This window comes from Neofelis nebulosa, chromosome 1 (assembly GCF_028018385.1).
Source record: "Neofelis nebulosa isolate mNeoNeb1 chromosome 1, mNeoNeb1.pri, whole genome shotgun sequence".
Taxonomy (NCBI): Eukaryota; Metazoa; Chordata; class Mammalia; order Carnivora; family Felidae; genus Neofelis; species Neofelis nebulosa.
Genome location: NC_080782.1, coordinates 117,030,721 through 117,047,179, shown reverse-complemented (window position 1 = coordinate 117,047,179; position 16,459 = coordinate 117,030,721). Strand labels below are relative to the sequence as shown.

The 16,459-nt window shown below is 39.2% G+C and overlaps 1 protein-coding gene across 2 annotated transcripts; it reads right to left on the bottom strand.

Moving 5' to 3' along the window:
- Window positions 1–296: 296 nt before the first annotated feature.
- C1H5orf46 (chromosome 1 C5orf46 homolog) lies at window positions 297–16,092 on the bottom strand. 2 transcript variants are annotated; one of them, XM_058732544.1, is made up of 4 exons: window positions 15,733–16,083; window positions 9,917–10,052; window positions 5,303–5,360; window positions 297–1,283 (listed from the first exon to the last, which is right to left on the bottom strand). In XM_058732544.1, the coding sequence occupies exons 1-3, from the start codon at window positions 15,800–15,802 to the stop codon at window positions 5,312–5,314; spliced, it is 255 nt and encodes an 84-aa protein (XP_058588527.1). In that variant the 5' UTR covers window positions 15,803–16,083; the 3' UTR covers window positions 297–1,283; window positions 5,303–5,311. The 2 variants fall into 2 exon arrangements, with proteins under 2 accessions (XP_058588527.1, XP_058588526.1); XM_058732543.1 differs by lacking the exon at window positions 5,303–5,360 and having other exon boundaries at window positions 15,733–16,092.
- Window positions 16,093–16,459: the final 367 nt, after the last annotated feature.

Sequence of the window (16,459 nt, the reverse complement as noted above, 5' to 3'; positions counted from 1 at the left end):
GCTATTCGGGGCCTATTAAAGGCTCTTTGTGTTGCATGCAAACATATTCTGGCTATTAAAATAGGAAACAAGGGGCGCCTGGGTGGCGCAGTCGGTTAAGCGTCCGACTTCAGCCAGGTCACGATCTCGCGGTCCGTGAGTTCGAGCCCCGCGTCAGGCTCTGGGCTGATGGCTCGGAGCCTGGAGCCTGTTTCCGATTCTGTGTCTCCCTCTCTCTCTGCCCCTCCCCCGTTCATGCTCTGTCTCTCTCTGTCCCAAAAATAAATAAAAAACGTTGAAAAAAAAAAAAATTAAAATAGGAAACAAGACAAACAAAAGATTTATTGAAACACTGGAGTCACTTTCAGAGCCGGAGTGCTTTGGAAGGGCCAGTCTCAGGACAGCTTGTGAGAACTCATTAGCAGTAGTACAGAGATCCTATATTCTAGATCTGTAATTATCATCAGCTCCATGATTTCAGTCTGGTCTTAACTGTCCACATCAATAATTCTGGGAGAATCTTTCTGGCTCCACTGGGTCAAGTTTTACAGGCATTCGATTCTCTATGACCTAGTGGGCAAGAGTGACAGCAATGGCTACTGGGGAGCTGCCTCTGTGTGATGAGGTGGTGAGCAAATATAAGAGCTGCACTAGACTATTGGAGGACTCTTCCATCCCTGACACTCTATGCTATTCTTTGAGAATTATAAAGACTATCTGCAACAGTAATAATCTAGTTAATTAAAAAAAATGTTGGTTTTTAGTTTACCTAGCCCAGGAGAATAGGCTCAGATGTATTTGAAAGACTTTGCAAAAGGATAGATGAAGCTTTTAACTCTGGAACTTCATATGTTTTTAGGAGTTAGAGTTTGTTCTTTGGAGTCCGTTTCAAATTCCTTTTTTGTCATTTACTGATTGTGTGACTTTAGACTTGTTACTTTATCTGGGCTTTGACTTTCTTATTTTGAACCATTCTTTGATTATTCTGGCCAATAATCACTTTTATATATTTTATATTTTTTGCATCATTAAAAACTTTAAGGATGCTCAGGAAAGTTACTACCACCAACAACAAAAATCTCATTTAAATAGGGTATGTGACCCCTAAGAGGACACATGTCCTCTGACTTCTAGAGGCAAGAAGGCAAAATCAGGATGTTCAGAATAAGCTGTGTTTGGTTGAGCCAGGTCCTGAATCCTGAGAACTTGCTTGGAGCTGCTTTGGGGCCTCGTACTCGTGAAGCAGAACTGGAAAAGCAGGATTGGCTGCCCTTGGGTTATTCTGGAGCCATGTTGGGTGTGTCCTTAGAAATACAAGCCAGATAGAGGGAAACAATTACCAGCTATAGAGGGCTTAAGATTTAAGAAAAACACAGAGTTTCTAATCTTTAACATTTGCATGCCTCCACACTTTAAAATGGGAGATGATTTATAATGAAATCAACTATAATACAAATTTGAGGAAATAAGCAACAACAACAAAAATGAAAATACAAGATATATGTGGTAAGGATGAGCAACAAGGATGAAGGGAGAATGCTCACAGGTTAAACTCAGAGATGAAATGAGTCATCAGTTTCACTTTGAGTTTCTGGATAGACATGAAAAGAAAATGAAAGAAATAGACCATGCGACAAAAATCTTAGAAAAGAAGCAGTTTTTAGGGAGGACAATTTTTTTTTCCTCTAAATTCTGCAGGAAGCTTTTCCCATAAGACGTCATGGAGTGGATATTAAGTAAAGTCATGCCCAAATGCAGTTTTGCTCATCAGCTGCATGAGCATTAAATGTATTTAGTGCCCCCCTCCCCCTGTCCCCACACACGCCCAGTGTATTTATTCCCAGGTCCCTCCCTTGGAAGTTCTGACTCAGCAAGTCTAAACATGTGATCCACTGGGTCCATAGTATATTTTTTCTTAATTGAAAACATGTAATTAGAAATTAAGATTCAGAAAGTACTTTCCTAATTTTTACTTCTTTTGATAATAGCCTAGTGAGGTTCATCAGATTTTTTTTTTTTAATAAGAAAGGTAATTTATACCTTAAGGTGTCTAGTGACTTAAGACACTAGGGAACTTGAATCCCTATGATTAATTTCAAGTGATGCTGGACAACAGGAAATATGATTTTAAGTCTATTAAGATAAAGAAGTTTTACCAATGTGATTGAGCAGAGGTTGGGAGGGTCTCAGATTAGTTAAGTGTCCAGTCTATTGGATGATTTGCTTTTGAGACCTTGCCCCCCTCTGTTCATCATCTGAGAATGTGTGCAGAAGTTCACCTTCTTGGTAAAGCTCTGTTAATGCCCACTCCTTTTTCCAGGTGTTTCTCCTTATCTCCTTCCTCCAAGGCATGTCCAAGGCACTTTATACATAAATGTATCGTTTCCCTCCACAGTCCTGGCGTATACTGTGCCAACTGATAGCCCAGACTATCGACTTCTCAATGGCTGGACACCATTATTTATCTTGATAGTACTGGCAGAATAGTAGGTACCGATTAAATAAGCACTAAAAGAATAAACTATGTAAGAAAGAGGCATATGTTGTAGAAGGAAGATGGGATATTTATGTATCTATTTATCTATCTTAATTTAGGGAATATGTAGAACTTTGGCCACATTTTCTATACTGGGGCATTGCTGTGAGTCACTTAATTCTAAAGTGATGACTTGATTTTGATTAGATGTGGCAATTATCATACATGTGCAACTTTTAAAGCTACTTATTAAATGCACAGTCACTATTGTTTAAAGAGACACTCCTGACCAAACCATTCAAAATGTAATCTTTGCCTTAGAGGCTTCCTTCTTTCTAGCCCAATTTTTTAATATCCCTAAATTGAGCCATTCCTCCCAGCCCATTAGAGCATCTATAATTGCTTCATGAATCTACTCAAAGTTTTTTTATACACAGTTAAAAAAAAATCTGGCATTCAGATCTGGAACAATTAAGTTCCCAAGATTTTTAACATTTTCATGAGGAGTAAAGTGAAACTCAAGGAGGCCAATAGACAACCAGTAAGTAGCCAAGTTAGAATTTGAACTTACTTTTTCTCTGTGTCTTCTGCTCTTTCTAACCCTTCATATTGCCTTGTCTGTTGGACTGGCTTATACACTGAACTGCTAGGGTAGCACTCTAAAGATTAAGGGTGTGGGTACCAATGGGTAGAGGTGTATCCCAGCACCCTGAATGAATCAGCTAAGGGTCAGGACACCTGCAACAGGAGGTAGGCTATTCCCTGAGATGATGGAAACAGAAACATGCAAACATAAGTGAATGTTTTTAGAAACTTAGCTGGCTTTGGCATGAGAATCAGATGTGTCTGGGTTGGGCTTGTTTTGATTCTAATGCCCAGGACTGACTTCTGTCCTTAGAAGCTCATGCAAAAGAGTGGGCTAAGTCCCTGAGTAATCTGATAGTAGGTTGCTGAGCTTACATTACTAAGACCTAGGTTAGGAAATGAAGACAGTAGGGAAAAGGAGGATTCCTAGACAAGATACGAAATAGAAGTTGAGAAAGGCCATGCTTCCTGGAGATGCGTGTAAGGTAACTCAGTTAACCAAAGGTGTAGTGTTTTATTTCTATGGGAAACTTGAAGGCCTGTGTAAGATCACATAGTGTTTTCAAGTGCCTCCTCCTACAATGGTCTCTGCTCTCCGCTAGCACAACTGTTTAGTAACAGAAGGCACACCCCAGAATGAGGCTGCCTACGTTTACATCTTTCCCTCTTCCCTTACTAACATGGCCATGTTAGTGATTTGGTCACATTCTTTACTTACAAAATTAAAGAAGAGGAAGAATACCATGTCATAGTGGTGTTTGAATTAAATTAGGTACTACATACATAACACTCTGCTTAATGCTTAATACAGAGTAAGTACTCAGTTCATGCTAGCTGCTGATATAATAGTTACCTTCCCAGCTATATCATTTCTGTTTTGATATTTCTGTCTTTTCAGGAAAGAATAGAATAAGGAGAAAGCAGGTGTTTCTGAGCGCTCAGACTATACTGTTTGTAGTTCTCCCTTATTTGTGGTTTTGCTTTCCGTAGTTCCAGTTACCCACAGTCAACAGAGGTCTGGAAGCAGATCCTCTTTCTGATATAATGTCAGATCATCAACAGAAACTTAACACTGTATCACAGTGCCTGTGTCATTCACCTCACGTCACCTCATCATGTAGTCATTTCATCATCTCACATCATCAAAAGATGAGGAAGAGGGAGTATAGTACAATAAGATTTTCTGAGAGAGAGAAACCACATTTACATAACTTGCGGCCTATTATAATTCTTCTGTTTTATTATTAGTTACTGTTGTTAATCTCTTACTGCACCTAATATGTAAATTAAACTTTATTATAGGTAAGTATGTAGAGGAGAAAACATATATATGGGATTCGTACTATCTACGGTGTCGGGTGTCCCCTGGCATCTTGGAATGTATCCCTCACAGATAAGGGGGGACTACTCTAAATACAACTATATGGGACTAGAGAGCTTGTTAGTCTTTTCTCCTGGAATGAGGTTCAGCAGAGCTCACTCTTCTCATGAGTAACTAATTGCACAATTACATGGGCCCTTCTATTTTAGTGCACACACTCCCCTCACGTCATAGGTGCTATGTGCGCAAGGCAAGTTACTGATAGCATTGTAGCAGGACCAGGTCTCCTAACTCCCAGTGCTTTCTTGTTTCTGCCCATACTTGGGCCTCCTCTCTTAAGATAATCTTATTAGGTCAGTGACTTTATGGTGATAAAAAATACTTCTATTTAAAATTAATTTTAAGAAACTACTGCAGGGGCGCCTATCCACCTAATGGACAGTACAGGTCTAGAAGTCCAACACATGTAGCTCTAGTCCTTTGGGAGCTCTTGGGACTCAATGAGAAACCTCAGTATCCTATAATAATGTACATGTTTGTGATTAAGATTGTCTGAATGGAGGGGACAGTCCAGCCAATAATGATGTTGGTTAAGCGTCCAACTCTTGATTTCGGCTCAGGTCATTATCTCACGATTCATGGGATGGAGCCCCACATCGGGCTCTGTGCTGTCAGCTTAGGATTCCCTCTCTCCCTCTCTCTCTGCCTCTTCCCTGCATATGCTCTTGCTCTCTGTGATCTCTCTCTCAAAATAAATAAATAAACATTTTTTTAAAAATTGAAAAAAGAAACTAAAGTGAAAACAAACCAAAAAAACCCCCACTTTTTCTGCTTATAAGTAGGCATGGGGGTGCCCAAATCAATTGAATAAAATAAGACAGATCCTTTTTCTTTGTTAAATATTCTATTATTTTAGTTGTAAATTGTAAGTTAAGAATCACCTGGGGAAGTCACTTTGCTGAATGTTCTCCTTGTTTATCATCAAATTCCATAAATCCTCTTGAAAAATAAAAGAAAAAAGTGGATTATGATTGAGATTAAGCAAGAATATTAGAATGATCACTAGAATATCTTACAATGTTTGAGCCACTATTTTTTTCTGCAGATTTTCATATGTCATAAATAAAATAAGATTTAAGACTTCCATAACATTTGTAGTTTGCAAGCTATTTATGCACAATTATCTCTTTCAATTTGCCAACAAATCTATTCATAGGTGTCTTCACATATAAATTGTATAAGACAGATATTTTGGTGTATTTGTTTAGTAATATATCCCCAGTAACTAGAACAGTGCCTGGCATATAGTATAAATGAATAAATGTTGGAATTAAATATTAAATAAATGTATAAATTAATTTTTATCTCATATGGTATATGAGAAAACTTCTAAAGCTCAAAGAGATTAAACAACCTGTCCCAGACACATGGCTGATAAATGGCAAAGGGAAGTCTAAAACTGGGATCTTCAGGATCTGAGGTTAGTATTAGGACCACGGTACTGAAAAGATAAAGATGATTAAAATGTGGCCTGTGAGGAGTTTACAGTCTAGTGGAAAAAATAGACACAATCAGATACAAGTAATTTAAAACAACTAGAGGGAAAGAAAATCGATGTGAAAGTTCCTGCAAAGCATAATGAAATCCAAAGTATAAATACCTGCATGTTGTAATCGTAGGGGTCTGTGATGTCTTCACAGAGCTTGTCTTTGAATTGGACTTTAGAAAATGATTAGACTTTCTAGGTAAACAGAATGGAGTTGGAGTTGGGGACTAGACCTTGTTGGCAGACGGAAGAGCCATGTGCAAACATGTTAGGGGTTTATACATACATGACCGGTTCTGAAACAAATCATTTGTCATTAGGGGCATCGGGTGTTTGACTTCAGGAGTGAGATATGCAATTGATTGGCTTCAGGGAAGAACATTTAACACCAGTTGAATGCGTTTGTTCTGATTTTGTAGGCTGTGGAAATTCAAGAAAAAAGGTTTCAAGAATGACGGTGATGGAACTTAACTTGTGTTTTTACTGTATAACTCTGATAATAGGTAGAGGATGGTTTGGAGTGAGGACAGACAGAAACGGTGGAACTCACCATAAATCTAATAAAAAGAACTCAGTAAAGAGGTGATGAAGGACTCCACCAGGCCAACTAGTCAGTGGAGTTGAAGAAAAGGAATGATACAGGAGAAAAATTTAGAAGTAGAATATTCAGCAATGTGATGAAGGTGGTGACAAGCAAGAAAGATCCACAAGGACCCTGAGGTTTCTGGATTCCAGGTGGGTGGGGATGTGACATGTGAGGAGATAAGGAACATGTGAGGAGGAGCAAGTTTGTGGGGCGATGGGTTTGGGGAGCAGTTGTAGCAAGCAATTAATCATTTCAGTCTGTAGCTCAGAAAAAAGAAGGCAATAGACATCTGATTTTGGAAGTCATTGGATTCCAATACTACCCATGTGAAAACCCATGCAGGTTACATTTGGAGCTTTGAAGAGAAATATTTAAGGGGAAGATAAAGAAAAGCCCTATAAAAAGAATGAGAAAGAGTGGCTAGAGGTAGGGAGAGAAACAGGAAAATGCCATGTCATGGAAACCCAGCAGGTGAGGGGAAATTCACAACAATTGGAGCCTTGTGGGGGGGGGGGTGTCAGAGGAATTAAGAATATGTATATTTTTCAGAACAATGGTGACCAGAATCCAGTTCACATGGCTCTAAAGTAATCCAGAGTGGAGAAGGTGAGCTATTCTATTCACTGTCCTGAAAGCACATATCTAGTATTTTTACGTGCCTGACACACTACTTAGGCATCAAGATATGGAGTAAATAAAGACAATTCTCATCTTTATCAAGTACCCCATTCCTGTCATTCTGTCTTTCTACTCAAATCTCACTGATTCTTTTAAGACCCAAATTGCATCTCATCTTTGCTATAAACATACCCCTAAGCGTCCTGGTATCAAACATAGCTCCTTTCTGTAGAAATTACCTGTGATGTTTTGCTGACATTTATCTTATTTAGCATATTAGTCATTACTGCTTTTGCTGGGTCATCATACCATAAGGACTGCAAATCTTTGAGAAGGGATTTACATTTGAGTTTTTTCCTTCAAATTTCTGCCCCTACTTTGTGTATACTAAGTGCTTAGAAATACTTCTTGATGATCTCCTCCCACTCCCCATCCCCGTCCTATCTATGGCCTTCCCTTGGACAAAGGACAGCTAGATTTTTCCCCTGAGCAAGGACTGCTATGTCTTTTAACAAAGATCCCCCAGGATTTCTCAGTCAAATTGCGGTAATAGGTTTTATATCTGATCTTGAAGATACCTTTCCTTAATTAATCAATTCAACAATTATTCACTAAGTGCCTCACTTAACCTATAAGGTACTGTGTTAGAGCCAGAAGCTAGTTAGATCTGGTCCCTATTTTCATATAGCCACATGATTGAAAATAAAGGTGGTGATATATGTTATAATTGCACTATAATTGCACAAGATAAAGTAATAGAAAACCAGGGACTGAAAGAAGATAGTGTTAATAAGAGTGATTATAGAATTGTTTTCTGAGGAGGTGACTTCTTAAGTTTATAAATTTTGAGAGAGAGAGAAAGAGAGAGAACGCCAGCAGGGCAGGGGCAGAGAGAGAGGGAGAGAATCCCAAGCAGTCTCCATGCTGCCAGCACGGAGCCTGAGATCACGACCTGAGCCAAAATCAAGAGTTGGACACTCAACCAACAGAGCCACCCAGGCGCCCCTCTGAGGAGGTGACTTTTAGATGAGCTGCAGGACAAGCACTAGCCCCAAGAGAAGGGAAGAGCCTTTTAGGCAGAAACGAAAGCAAGGTCAGAGAGCCTGAGATGGTTTTAAGTTCCAGAAACAGGAAAAACATCATTTACGTAGAAAACAACGAGGAACAGAGAAGATAGTTGAAGTGGAGTTGCTGTTCCTGAACCCCGAGCTGACAGCAAGCAGTTCTCCCGTATTTCCAACAGTGAGCTTCCAGGGTTAACAGAGAAAAATAAAAGCACTATTATTTCATGTCTGGGGAATTCCCCAGGGAAGGAATAAAAAGAAATATTGTTTCAACTCCTTGCTTGCTGTTGTTTTGATTTACAACAATAGGAATTCAGCTGGAATGTAATATGTACTTTGTACATAGTGGGCGTTGCTCCTGCTTGCTTGTCAGTTTCTTCTTGTTTACATTAACAGTCATTGTAACTCAGCAGTTGCAAAAGCAACCACAATAGAAAAATAACAATGCAAAAATAAATGTCTGTGAGTTTCAATAATTTGTGCATAAGGATGGTATGCAGAATCCTGCCCATCCACATGATAATATATTGGTCTAAGCAGATCACAGATTACAACATGGCCCCTGATGATTTCTAAAGAGAAGTGATTCTTAATCTGTTATTGGTCATAGACCCCTTTGAGAATCTAATAAAAGTCAGAAGCATTTTCCTTAGAAAAATGTAAAGATGCACACTTACACAAAATGTGAATAAAAATTTAAAGGGTATGCAGACCATCAAGGCCCAGCCTTGTAGTCCAGAGCATTAAATCAAGGGCTCTCAAAATTGATGGGATATCAGGATTACCAGAAAGCTTGTTCTAAAGTGTACCCTTAGCTTTGTCCTAGGAAGACACAAGATGGGATGAAGGAAAACTCATTTTGTATAAATTCTCCAGGAGAGTATAGACCACACATTGTCAAACTCTGCTTAGGGATCTAGGAAGGAGAGAATTAGAGGCAGAGACTCCGTGAGGTGGAGATTGAAAGCACCTGGAAATTCAGAACAAACGGATCCCAGAGAGCTGAAAGTGGGGAGATTACTGTGGGGCAAATAAGAACAGGGTGAAGTAGATGTGAAAATCAGAGCCTGTGTAGACTGGAGTAAGATGTGTTAGGAGTTGTGTGCAGGGGCTTGGAAGCAGGTGGAGAGAACATTGGGAAGATTCTGGGCTGTATGCGCTGCCACCATGGCAATCCCTCATGATCAACACTCATATGAGAGGTTCTCTAGATTGTCTCTGAGGAGAGATCAGCTAGTCTCTCTAACCCTCTTGAGTTTCTCAAACTAGAAAATAAAGGCGGGACTCACCACATGTATCACTAATGAACACATCACTACCCACCACCTTCACCAAAGAATTACAGTGCCTGCCCTGGGTGGGTCCTTTATTCCTTTAACTTTACAGATGAGGAAACTGAGGCACTCAGCGAGGGAGGGCCTTGCTCAAGGTCACCCAGCCAAGTAGCACATATGTCAAGACCAGAACCTGGCTTTCTGTTCCCTGGTCCAGTGCACTTCGTCCTTCCTACTTGGTCTCGAGATTAAAAATATTTTACGGAAGCACTTGTTGGAAATGCGTACACTCCAAAAGAGTTCAGGGAAATTCATTCAGATGCAAATATATCTCAAGATAGGGCAATACTTTTCAACTCAAATAATACATTGTCATGCACCACAGTTTTGTTTCTCATTCATTTTAATGCAATGCGGTCATTACCAACAGCAAACTGGACAAAAGCAAGGTTTGTCACAGTGCTTACGTGCTCCTCGTCATGGAGCGGAGGATGAACTCCACTGCATTCTCAATGATCTCTGTGCCCAAGAGGTTTAGGAATTTTGGAAAATCTGGCTCTGTTTTTTTGTCTGAGTCATCTGGCTTGTCATCTGGTTTGTCATCTGAAAAACAAAACAGAATCTCAGAAGTGATTCTCTGCAACAAGAAAGGGAAGCCTCTTTTCTTTGAAGGGAACCCTTAGACCGCTTTTTACCCCCTTTCATTAATTATACAGCCTCGTACAGTTATATTTGTTGAACATTTAATGCCTGCCTGGCCAAAGTCATCACATGCATCATCTCAGTTGTTCCTAAAAACAACAGGTGTCGATACTTAGGTAGACATTGATTTCCTTTCTGGTTGAGAAAATTGAAGCTCATGGAAGTTAAGTAACTTGTCCACAGTTAAGCAGCCAGTTCCAGCATTGAAATACAGAATGCCCATTTTAATGTACTTTTCTCCACGCAATCCTGGCAAGCGGTAATGAGAATAATGATGGCATAATAACGGGTAGCATTTGTTGAGCATATACCTATGTCAGACAAGCTAATATGTTGTTATATCATTTTATTCTCACAGCAGCCCTGTGAGGTAGTCAAAACTCTTATCTCAAGTTAAAGTTCAAGAAGTGGAAGTTGAGAGGTTTACGAGCTGGTTCAAAGTCCCACAGTTAGTAAGCAGCCAAAACAATTCAATCCCATGTTTGACTAGTACTAAAATCTGGATTTGTAAGCACTCTGTGCAGAACTGCATAATGCCCCCCCCACCTTCTTAACGATAGAAATATATTTGTTTCTTTATATTGTCTAATTTTTCTACCACAGAGATTACTTATAAAATACAAGTTATCAACAACAAAAATGAGCTGAATAGCCTTTGACAGCAAAGCTACGATCTAACCACAAGTGTAAGATTGAAAGTAGAATAATAAGGATGATGACAAGGAGAAATTCTATCATTTGTACATCATTTTATAGTTCTGTAAATAATGACTTTGTAAATGCTGTGTGATTTTACCCTTGACCAGTCTTTCGAGGGATGCAGTTCTTAGTTCACTGGACTAAGAAACTGAAAGGATTAAGTGACTTGCAGGAGACCTCACAAATAGCAAGAGAAGATGGAACTATAAATTCAGGTTTCTTACCCTTAACTTTTAATCAAGTGCCTTTTGCAATGAGGACCAAGGGTCCAGGGAGTGAGGTTGGTGACATGCAAGTTCCCTTGGGGCGTTTTGGCTTTGCTTAGTGGTCTCACTGGTTCAGGAGATTCAAAGTAATGGAAGAGTGGCAGTTAGTAGCTTCAAGTGGACTCCCCTCTGGACGCTGGTGCCAGGATAAAGTGGGATTTTTGTCTTTTAGTTTTAGTGTAGCCTCACACATAGTGTTGCCAGATTCAGTAAATAAAAATACAGGATACCCAATTAAATGTCAGATACACAACAATTTTTTTTAATTTTGGTATAAGAATGACCATGCAATATTTAGGTCATATTTAAACTAAATTGTGGGGCATCTGGGTGGCTCAGTGGGTAAAGTGTTCGACTTCAGGTCATGATCTCCGCGGTTTGTGAGTTTGAGTCCCTCATTGGGCTCTGTGCTGACAGCTTGGAGCCTGAAGCCTGCTTCACATTCCGTGTCTCTTTCTCTCTCTCTGCCCCTCCCCTGCTCTCTCTCTCTCTCTCTCTCTCTCTTAAAAATAAATAAACATTAGAAGATTATTCATTGTGTGTCTGAAATTCAGATTAGACTGGGTGTCCTGTATTTCACATGGTAACCCCACCACAAGTTTTGATTCAAAGAGTTCCAACATCTAGGCACTGTTCCCCAACTCTGAATGAAGGAGACATAACTAGCTTTTAGTGTGGAGGCTGTCAAAAATTATGTTAGAAGGCTTGTATCTGTATTGTATCCTAAAATAGGAACTCTTAGTCAAAACATGTGGCTTTCGATTTTGCAAACATTTGTTGTTTACTATGCCACAAGAAAAGATTTGATAGGGGCACCAGACTGGGACCTATAACCAAAATCAGTATACCAATTACTTATTCATTCAGCTGTTAATGTTTTCATTAAGTATTTTTTTCAGCTTACTATTAGGTACATAGCATATGCTAAGAGTTGAGATATGAATGAACATACTAGACATAATCCTTACATAAAATGCAGGGCCACCTCAGTGACCAGAATTGCTCTCTGTTCTCATCACTGGAAGAAGGAAAGATAATGCCAACTGAGCAGGTACTGGGATTGTGTTTTTATGATGTGCCTTAATCTTTATTTAGTTCAGTGAAGGTATTAACAGTTTTATAGAAGAGAAAACAGGTGCTCAGAGAAGTTAAATGACTCACCTAAAATCACACATCTAGAATGTGGTTGAGCCAGGGTTTGAACCTAAATTGTTTTAACTCCACAGAGCACATTATCTACATGATATAATACTATCTTCAAGCAGTTTCCCCTGAAGACATTTACCAGGTACAAAACAGCAATTCCTTGCATGAAAAGTGAGTTCCTTTTTCCCGTGTTGCTATATGGTTACTTGCATAATAAGCTAATTTTATTGACTTTTTATTTTAATACGACACAAAATGCTAGCCTGTCAATATGCAAAGAGCCCTAGTTTGGAATATGTGTGAAGTTTGGATCACAGGCCCCAGTCCTTGAACCACATCTATATTAGGAGGTTTTAGAGTATGATGGACCATATGTTTTGGAGTCCTATATACCTGAGTTTGATTCTTGTCTTCAACAAAAAAAAATCCACCATGGAACCTTGCACAGAATTCTTAAATACTTTGTCTCTCAATTTATTCATTGTGTTATTGTCAATATTGAAAGATATTTTATATATCTTTCACATGTAAAATATCTATGAAATGTGTGTATATATATATATATACACACACATACATACACTGCTTATCACAGTACCAGGCCCAAGGTAAGTCCACAATAAATGCTTGCTGTATTATCATGAATATATATTATATATAATATAATGGGTGCATATATGTAATAAATTATATATAATATATAATAATGGGTGCATATATTATGAACTATAATAATATGTTAATAATAATAATAGTAGCAACAAAATGATTAATATTAGCTTTTTCCTGTAGTGCTTTAGGAGATTATGAAAATTTTAAAAAGTGGTTAAAATATTAAGAAAATTGAAAATGTTGAAAAACAGAAAAACAAACAATAAAAATCAAAGAAATTTGAAATACTGTAAACAAACTATTAAAGCTAATAGCAGAATATTTTTTCTTTTCAAATATAATATGGACTGACCTTTATTTACATTAACTACTTCGTTGAGTTTTTCAGTCAATGTAATTATAAAGTTCTGAAAAAAATACAGTGCTGCTGATATTTGTATAGTATTTATTGTTTACAAAGTGATTATAAAGGTATATTCATTTGACCAGGTGAAGTTGATTGTTGTCCCATTTTACAGATGAAGAAACTGAGGTTCAAAGCAGTGAACTGATTTAACCAGTTTTAGGGTTTATGAGAGACAGCTGGGGACTGGTCCTTAGGATATAAATCTCACCTTTCACTTTGCTGTGTTGATTACTTAAGGAGTTGATGGACCCGGTAGTGCCTGAGGCCACCTTTTTGGTAATTCTGTTATAAATCTTTTTTTCTTAATTTTTGTTAATGTTTTATTTATTTTTGACAGAGAGAGGAGAGAGAGAGAGAGAGAGAGAGAGAGAGAGAGAGAGAGAGAGAGACAGAGTACAAGTGGGGAAGGGGCAGAGAGAGAAGGAGACACAGAATCTGAAGCTGGCTCCAGGCTCTGAGTTGTCAGCACAGAAGCCCAACGCAGGGCTTGAACTCATGAACCATGAAATCGATTGTGACCTGAGCCAAAGTTGGACGCTTAACCAGCTGACCCACCCAGGTGCCCCTGTGATAATTTCATTAGAGTGTGTGTCTGTATATTGTGCTGGTGGACTGTGGGTGGCTGAGGGTGTTCTGCCAAGTTACATTTAGAAAAGCAAAAGGCTCTGTTACTAAATATTTGCACTGGCTTTGTTTTTTGACCTATCCTTCTGAATTGAGACCAGCCAAGAGCTCACCATATTCTGTAGGCCAAAAGTAATGAGAATTTTGCAAGCTGCCTTGTGGTCCCCTATATCCTTGGAACGGGCATAACAGAAGTAAGCATGGGGCATGTGGGTGGCTCAGTCCTGTTAAGCATCTGAGTCTTGACCTTGGCTCAGGTCATGATCTCACTGTTTGAGATCAAGCCCACGTCAGGCTCTGTGTTGACAGTGCTGAACCTGTTTAGGATTCTCTCTCTCCCTCTCTCTGTGCTCCTTCCCTGATGTTGCTCTCTCTCTCAAAATAAATAAATAAATATTAAAAAAATAAATCTTTAAATAAGAAGTAGGCACTTAATCATAAAGGACAGAATGGAGGGACTGGGGATTTCAGACCCAGGCATGCCATGTCTACCTGTGTCTATGCCCAAGTGACTTTCCTTCTGCAAGTTTTGTCTGTCAGCCTGCCAAAGGGACATGATAAAACTTGGCATTTTTACTTAAGAGGATTATTATGAGAATCAAATGAGATAATATGTGATAACAATAGCAGTTAATATTTATTGGGTGCTTATTAGGGACCAGATGTTTTTACAGTTTTTGTCTCTAATTTTCATGATAACTTTATGAGAAAGTTAACTATTGATATTCCCTTCAACGTGTGAGGCCCAGACAGGTTAACTAACATGCCTGAAGTTAGATTTCTGATTAATGGTAGAACCAGGCCTAGGAGTCTTACTCCAGAGTATACATTTTTTTCCCTCCAAACATTATTACTTAGAATCATCAAAAAATAAATTCCCCTCCCGGCTGTCAAGAAATTTATAATATGATAGTGTCGTGGTATCACATGACTACATAAGAAAAAAGGTCATTCCAAACTTCATTCATTCACTGAAGGTAGAGGCTGTAATTGAAGCACATTTGAATAAAAATCCTTTCTTTTTGTTAGAAGATCTGCCTCTTGGGGGACTTTAATACTCCACTTACAGAAATGGATAGATCATCTAGACACACGGTCAATAAAGAAACAAGGGCCCTGAATGATACATTGGATCAGATGGACTTGACAGATATATTTAGAACTCTGCATCCCAAAGCAACAGAATATACTTTCTTCTCGAGTGCACATGGAACATTCTCCAAGATAGATCACATACTGGGTCACAAAACAGCCCTTCATAAGTATACAAGAATTGAAATCATACCATGCATACTTTCAGACCACAATGCTATGAAGCTTGAAATCAACCACAGGAAAAAGTCTGGAAAACCTCCAAAAGCATGGAGGTTAAAGAACACCCTACTAAAGACTGAATGGGTCAACCAGGCAATTAGAGAAGAAATTAAAAAAATATATGGAAACAAATGAAAATGAAAATACAACAATCCAAACGCTTTGGGATGCAGCGAAGGCAGTCCTGAGAGGAAAATACATTGCAATCCAGGCCTATCTCAAGAAACAAGAAAAATCCCCAATACAAAATCTAACAGCACACCTAAAAGAAATAGAAGCAGAACAGCAAAGACAGCCTAAATCCAGCAGAAGAAGAGAAATAATAAAGATCAGAGCAGAATAAATAATATAGAATCTAGAAGATCTGCCTCTTGTCTCCTAGTCCAGTGCTCTTTCTGCATTGCCCAAAGTCCCCTTCCCCCCTCTCCCCTTTATGTTCTGGAGCAGTGCTGCCACCTCCCTGCAATCCTGGCTGACAGTGCACAAGGTATGAGCTGTGGTCAGAAGCACTTACCTGCCTGGCAAGTCAGGATTAAGACCAGTAGTCCCAGGACAATCGTCAGCCGTAGTGCTGAGACAGCCATGCTTGTAGCACTGGGTATCTGTGCAGATAAATCATTCAGATGCACCCTAAGACTTCCTCCATTTATAGGGCATTTACAGGTGACATCACCTGCTACGGAATTTAGGTTGTTGCTCAAGATATCTGCGCAGCTTGCTGTTGGATCTCTACTGATGAACCCTGCCCTGTCTTTTAAACCAAAAGTTTTTCATATAGGGGAAGAAAACCCCTGTTGATTTTTCTACTGTGTATTTTATAAACAGCACTGGAGTAACTCTTTTAGAGAGACTTCCAGTGCCAGCATTGATGATTCGATAGTTATCAGGCAGAGTTACAATGCAGGGCCAGGGAGCAAGCAACAAATCAGATTGGTGAGGTGTGCCTCCTCCCCTATCCCCCTCCCTGTGCACTCTGCTTATTTTCCCATGCTCTGAACTAATTGCTTGTCCGCACATGGGCACGCCCATTCACACCCTCATGTCTTTACCTCATGTTCTTTAGTTTTCCCTGGACATCCTCCCCATCATCTCCCTTAGAGCATTTCTACTTATTCCTCTGGCTCAGGTTTACATGCCCCCTTCCCTGGGAAACCTTCCTGATGATGATGATTCCACCCCACTCCAGACAGTTGCTCTATCGTTTGCCTTCTAGAACCCTGGCATGTTGTTTGAGAACTAAG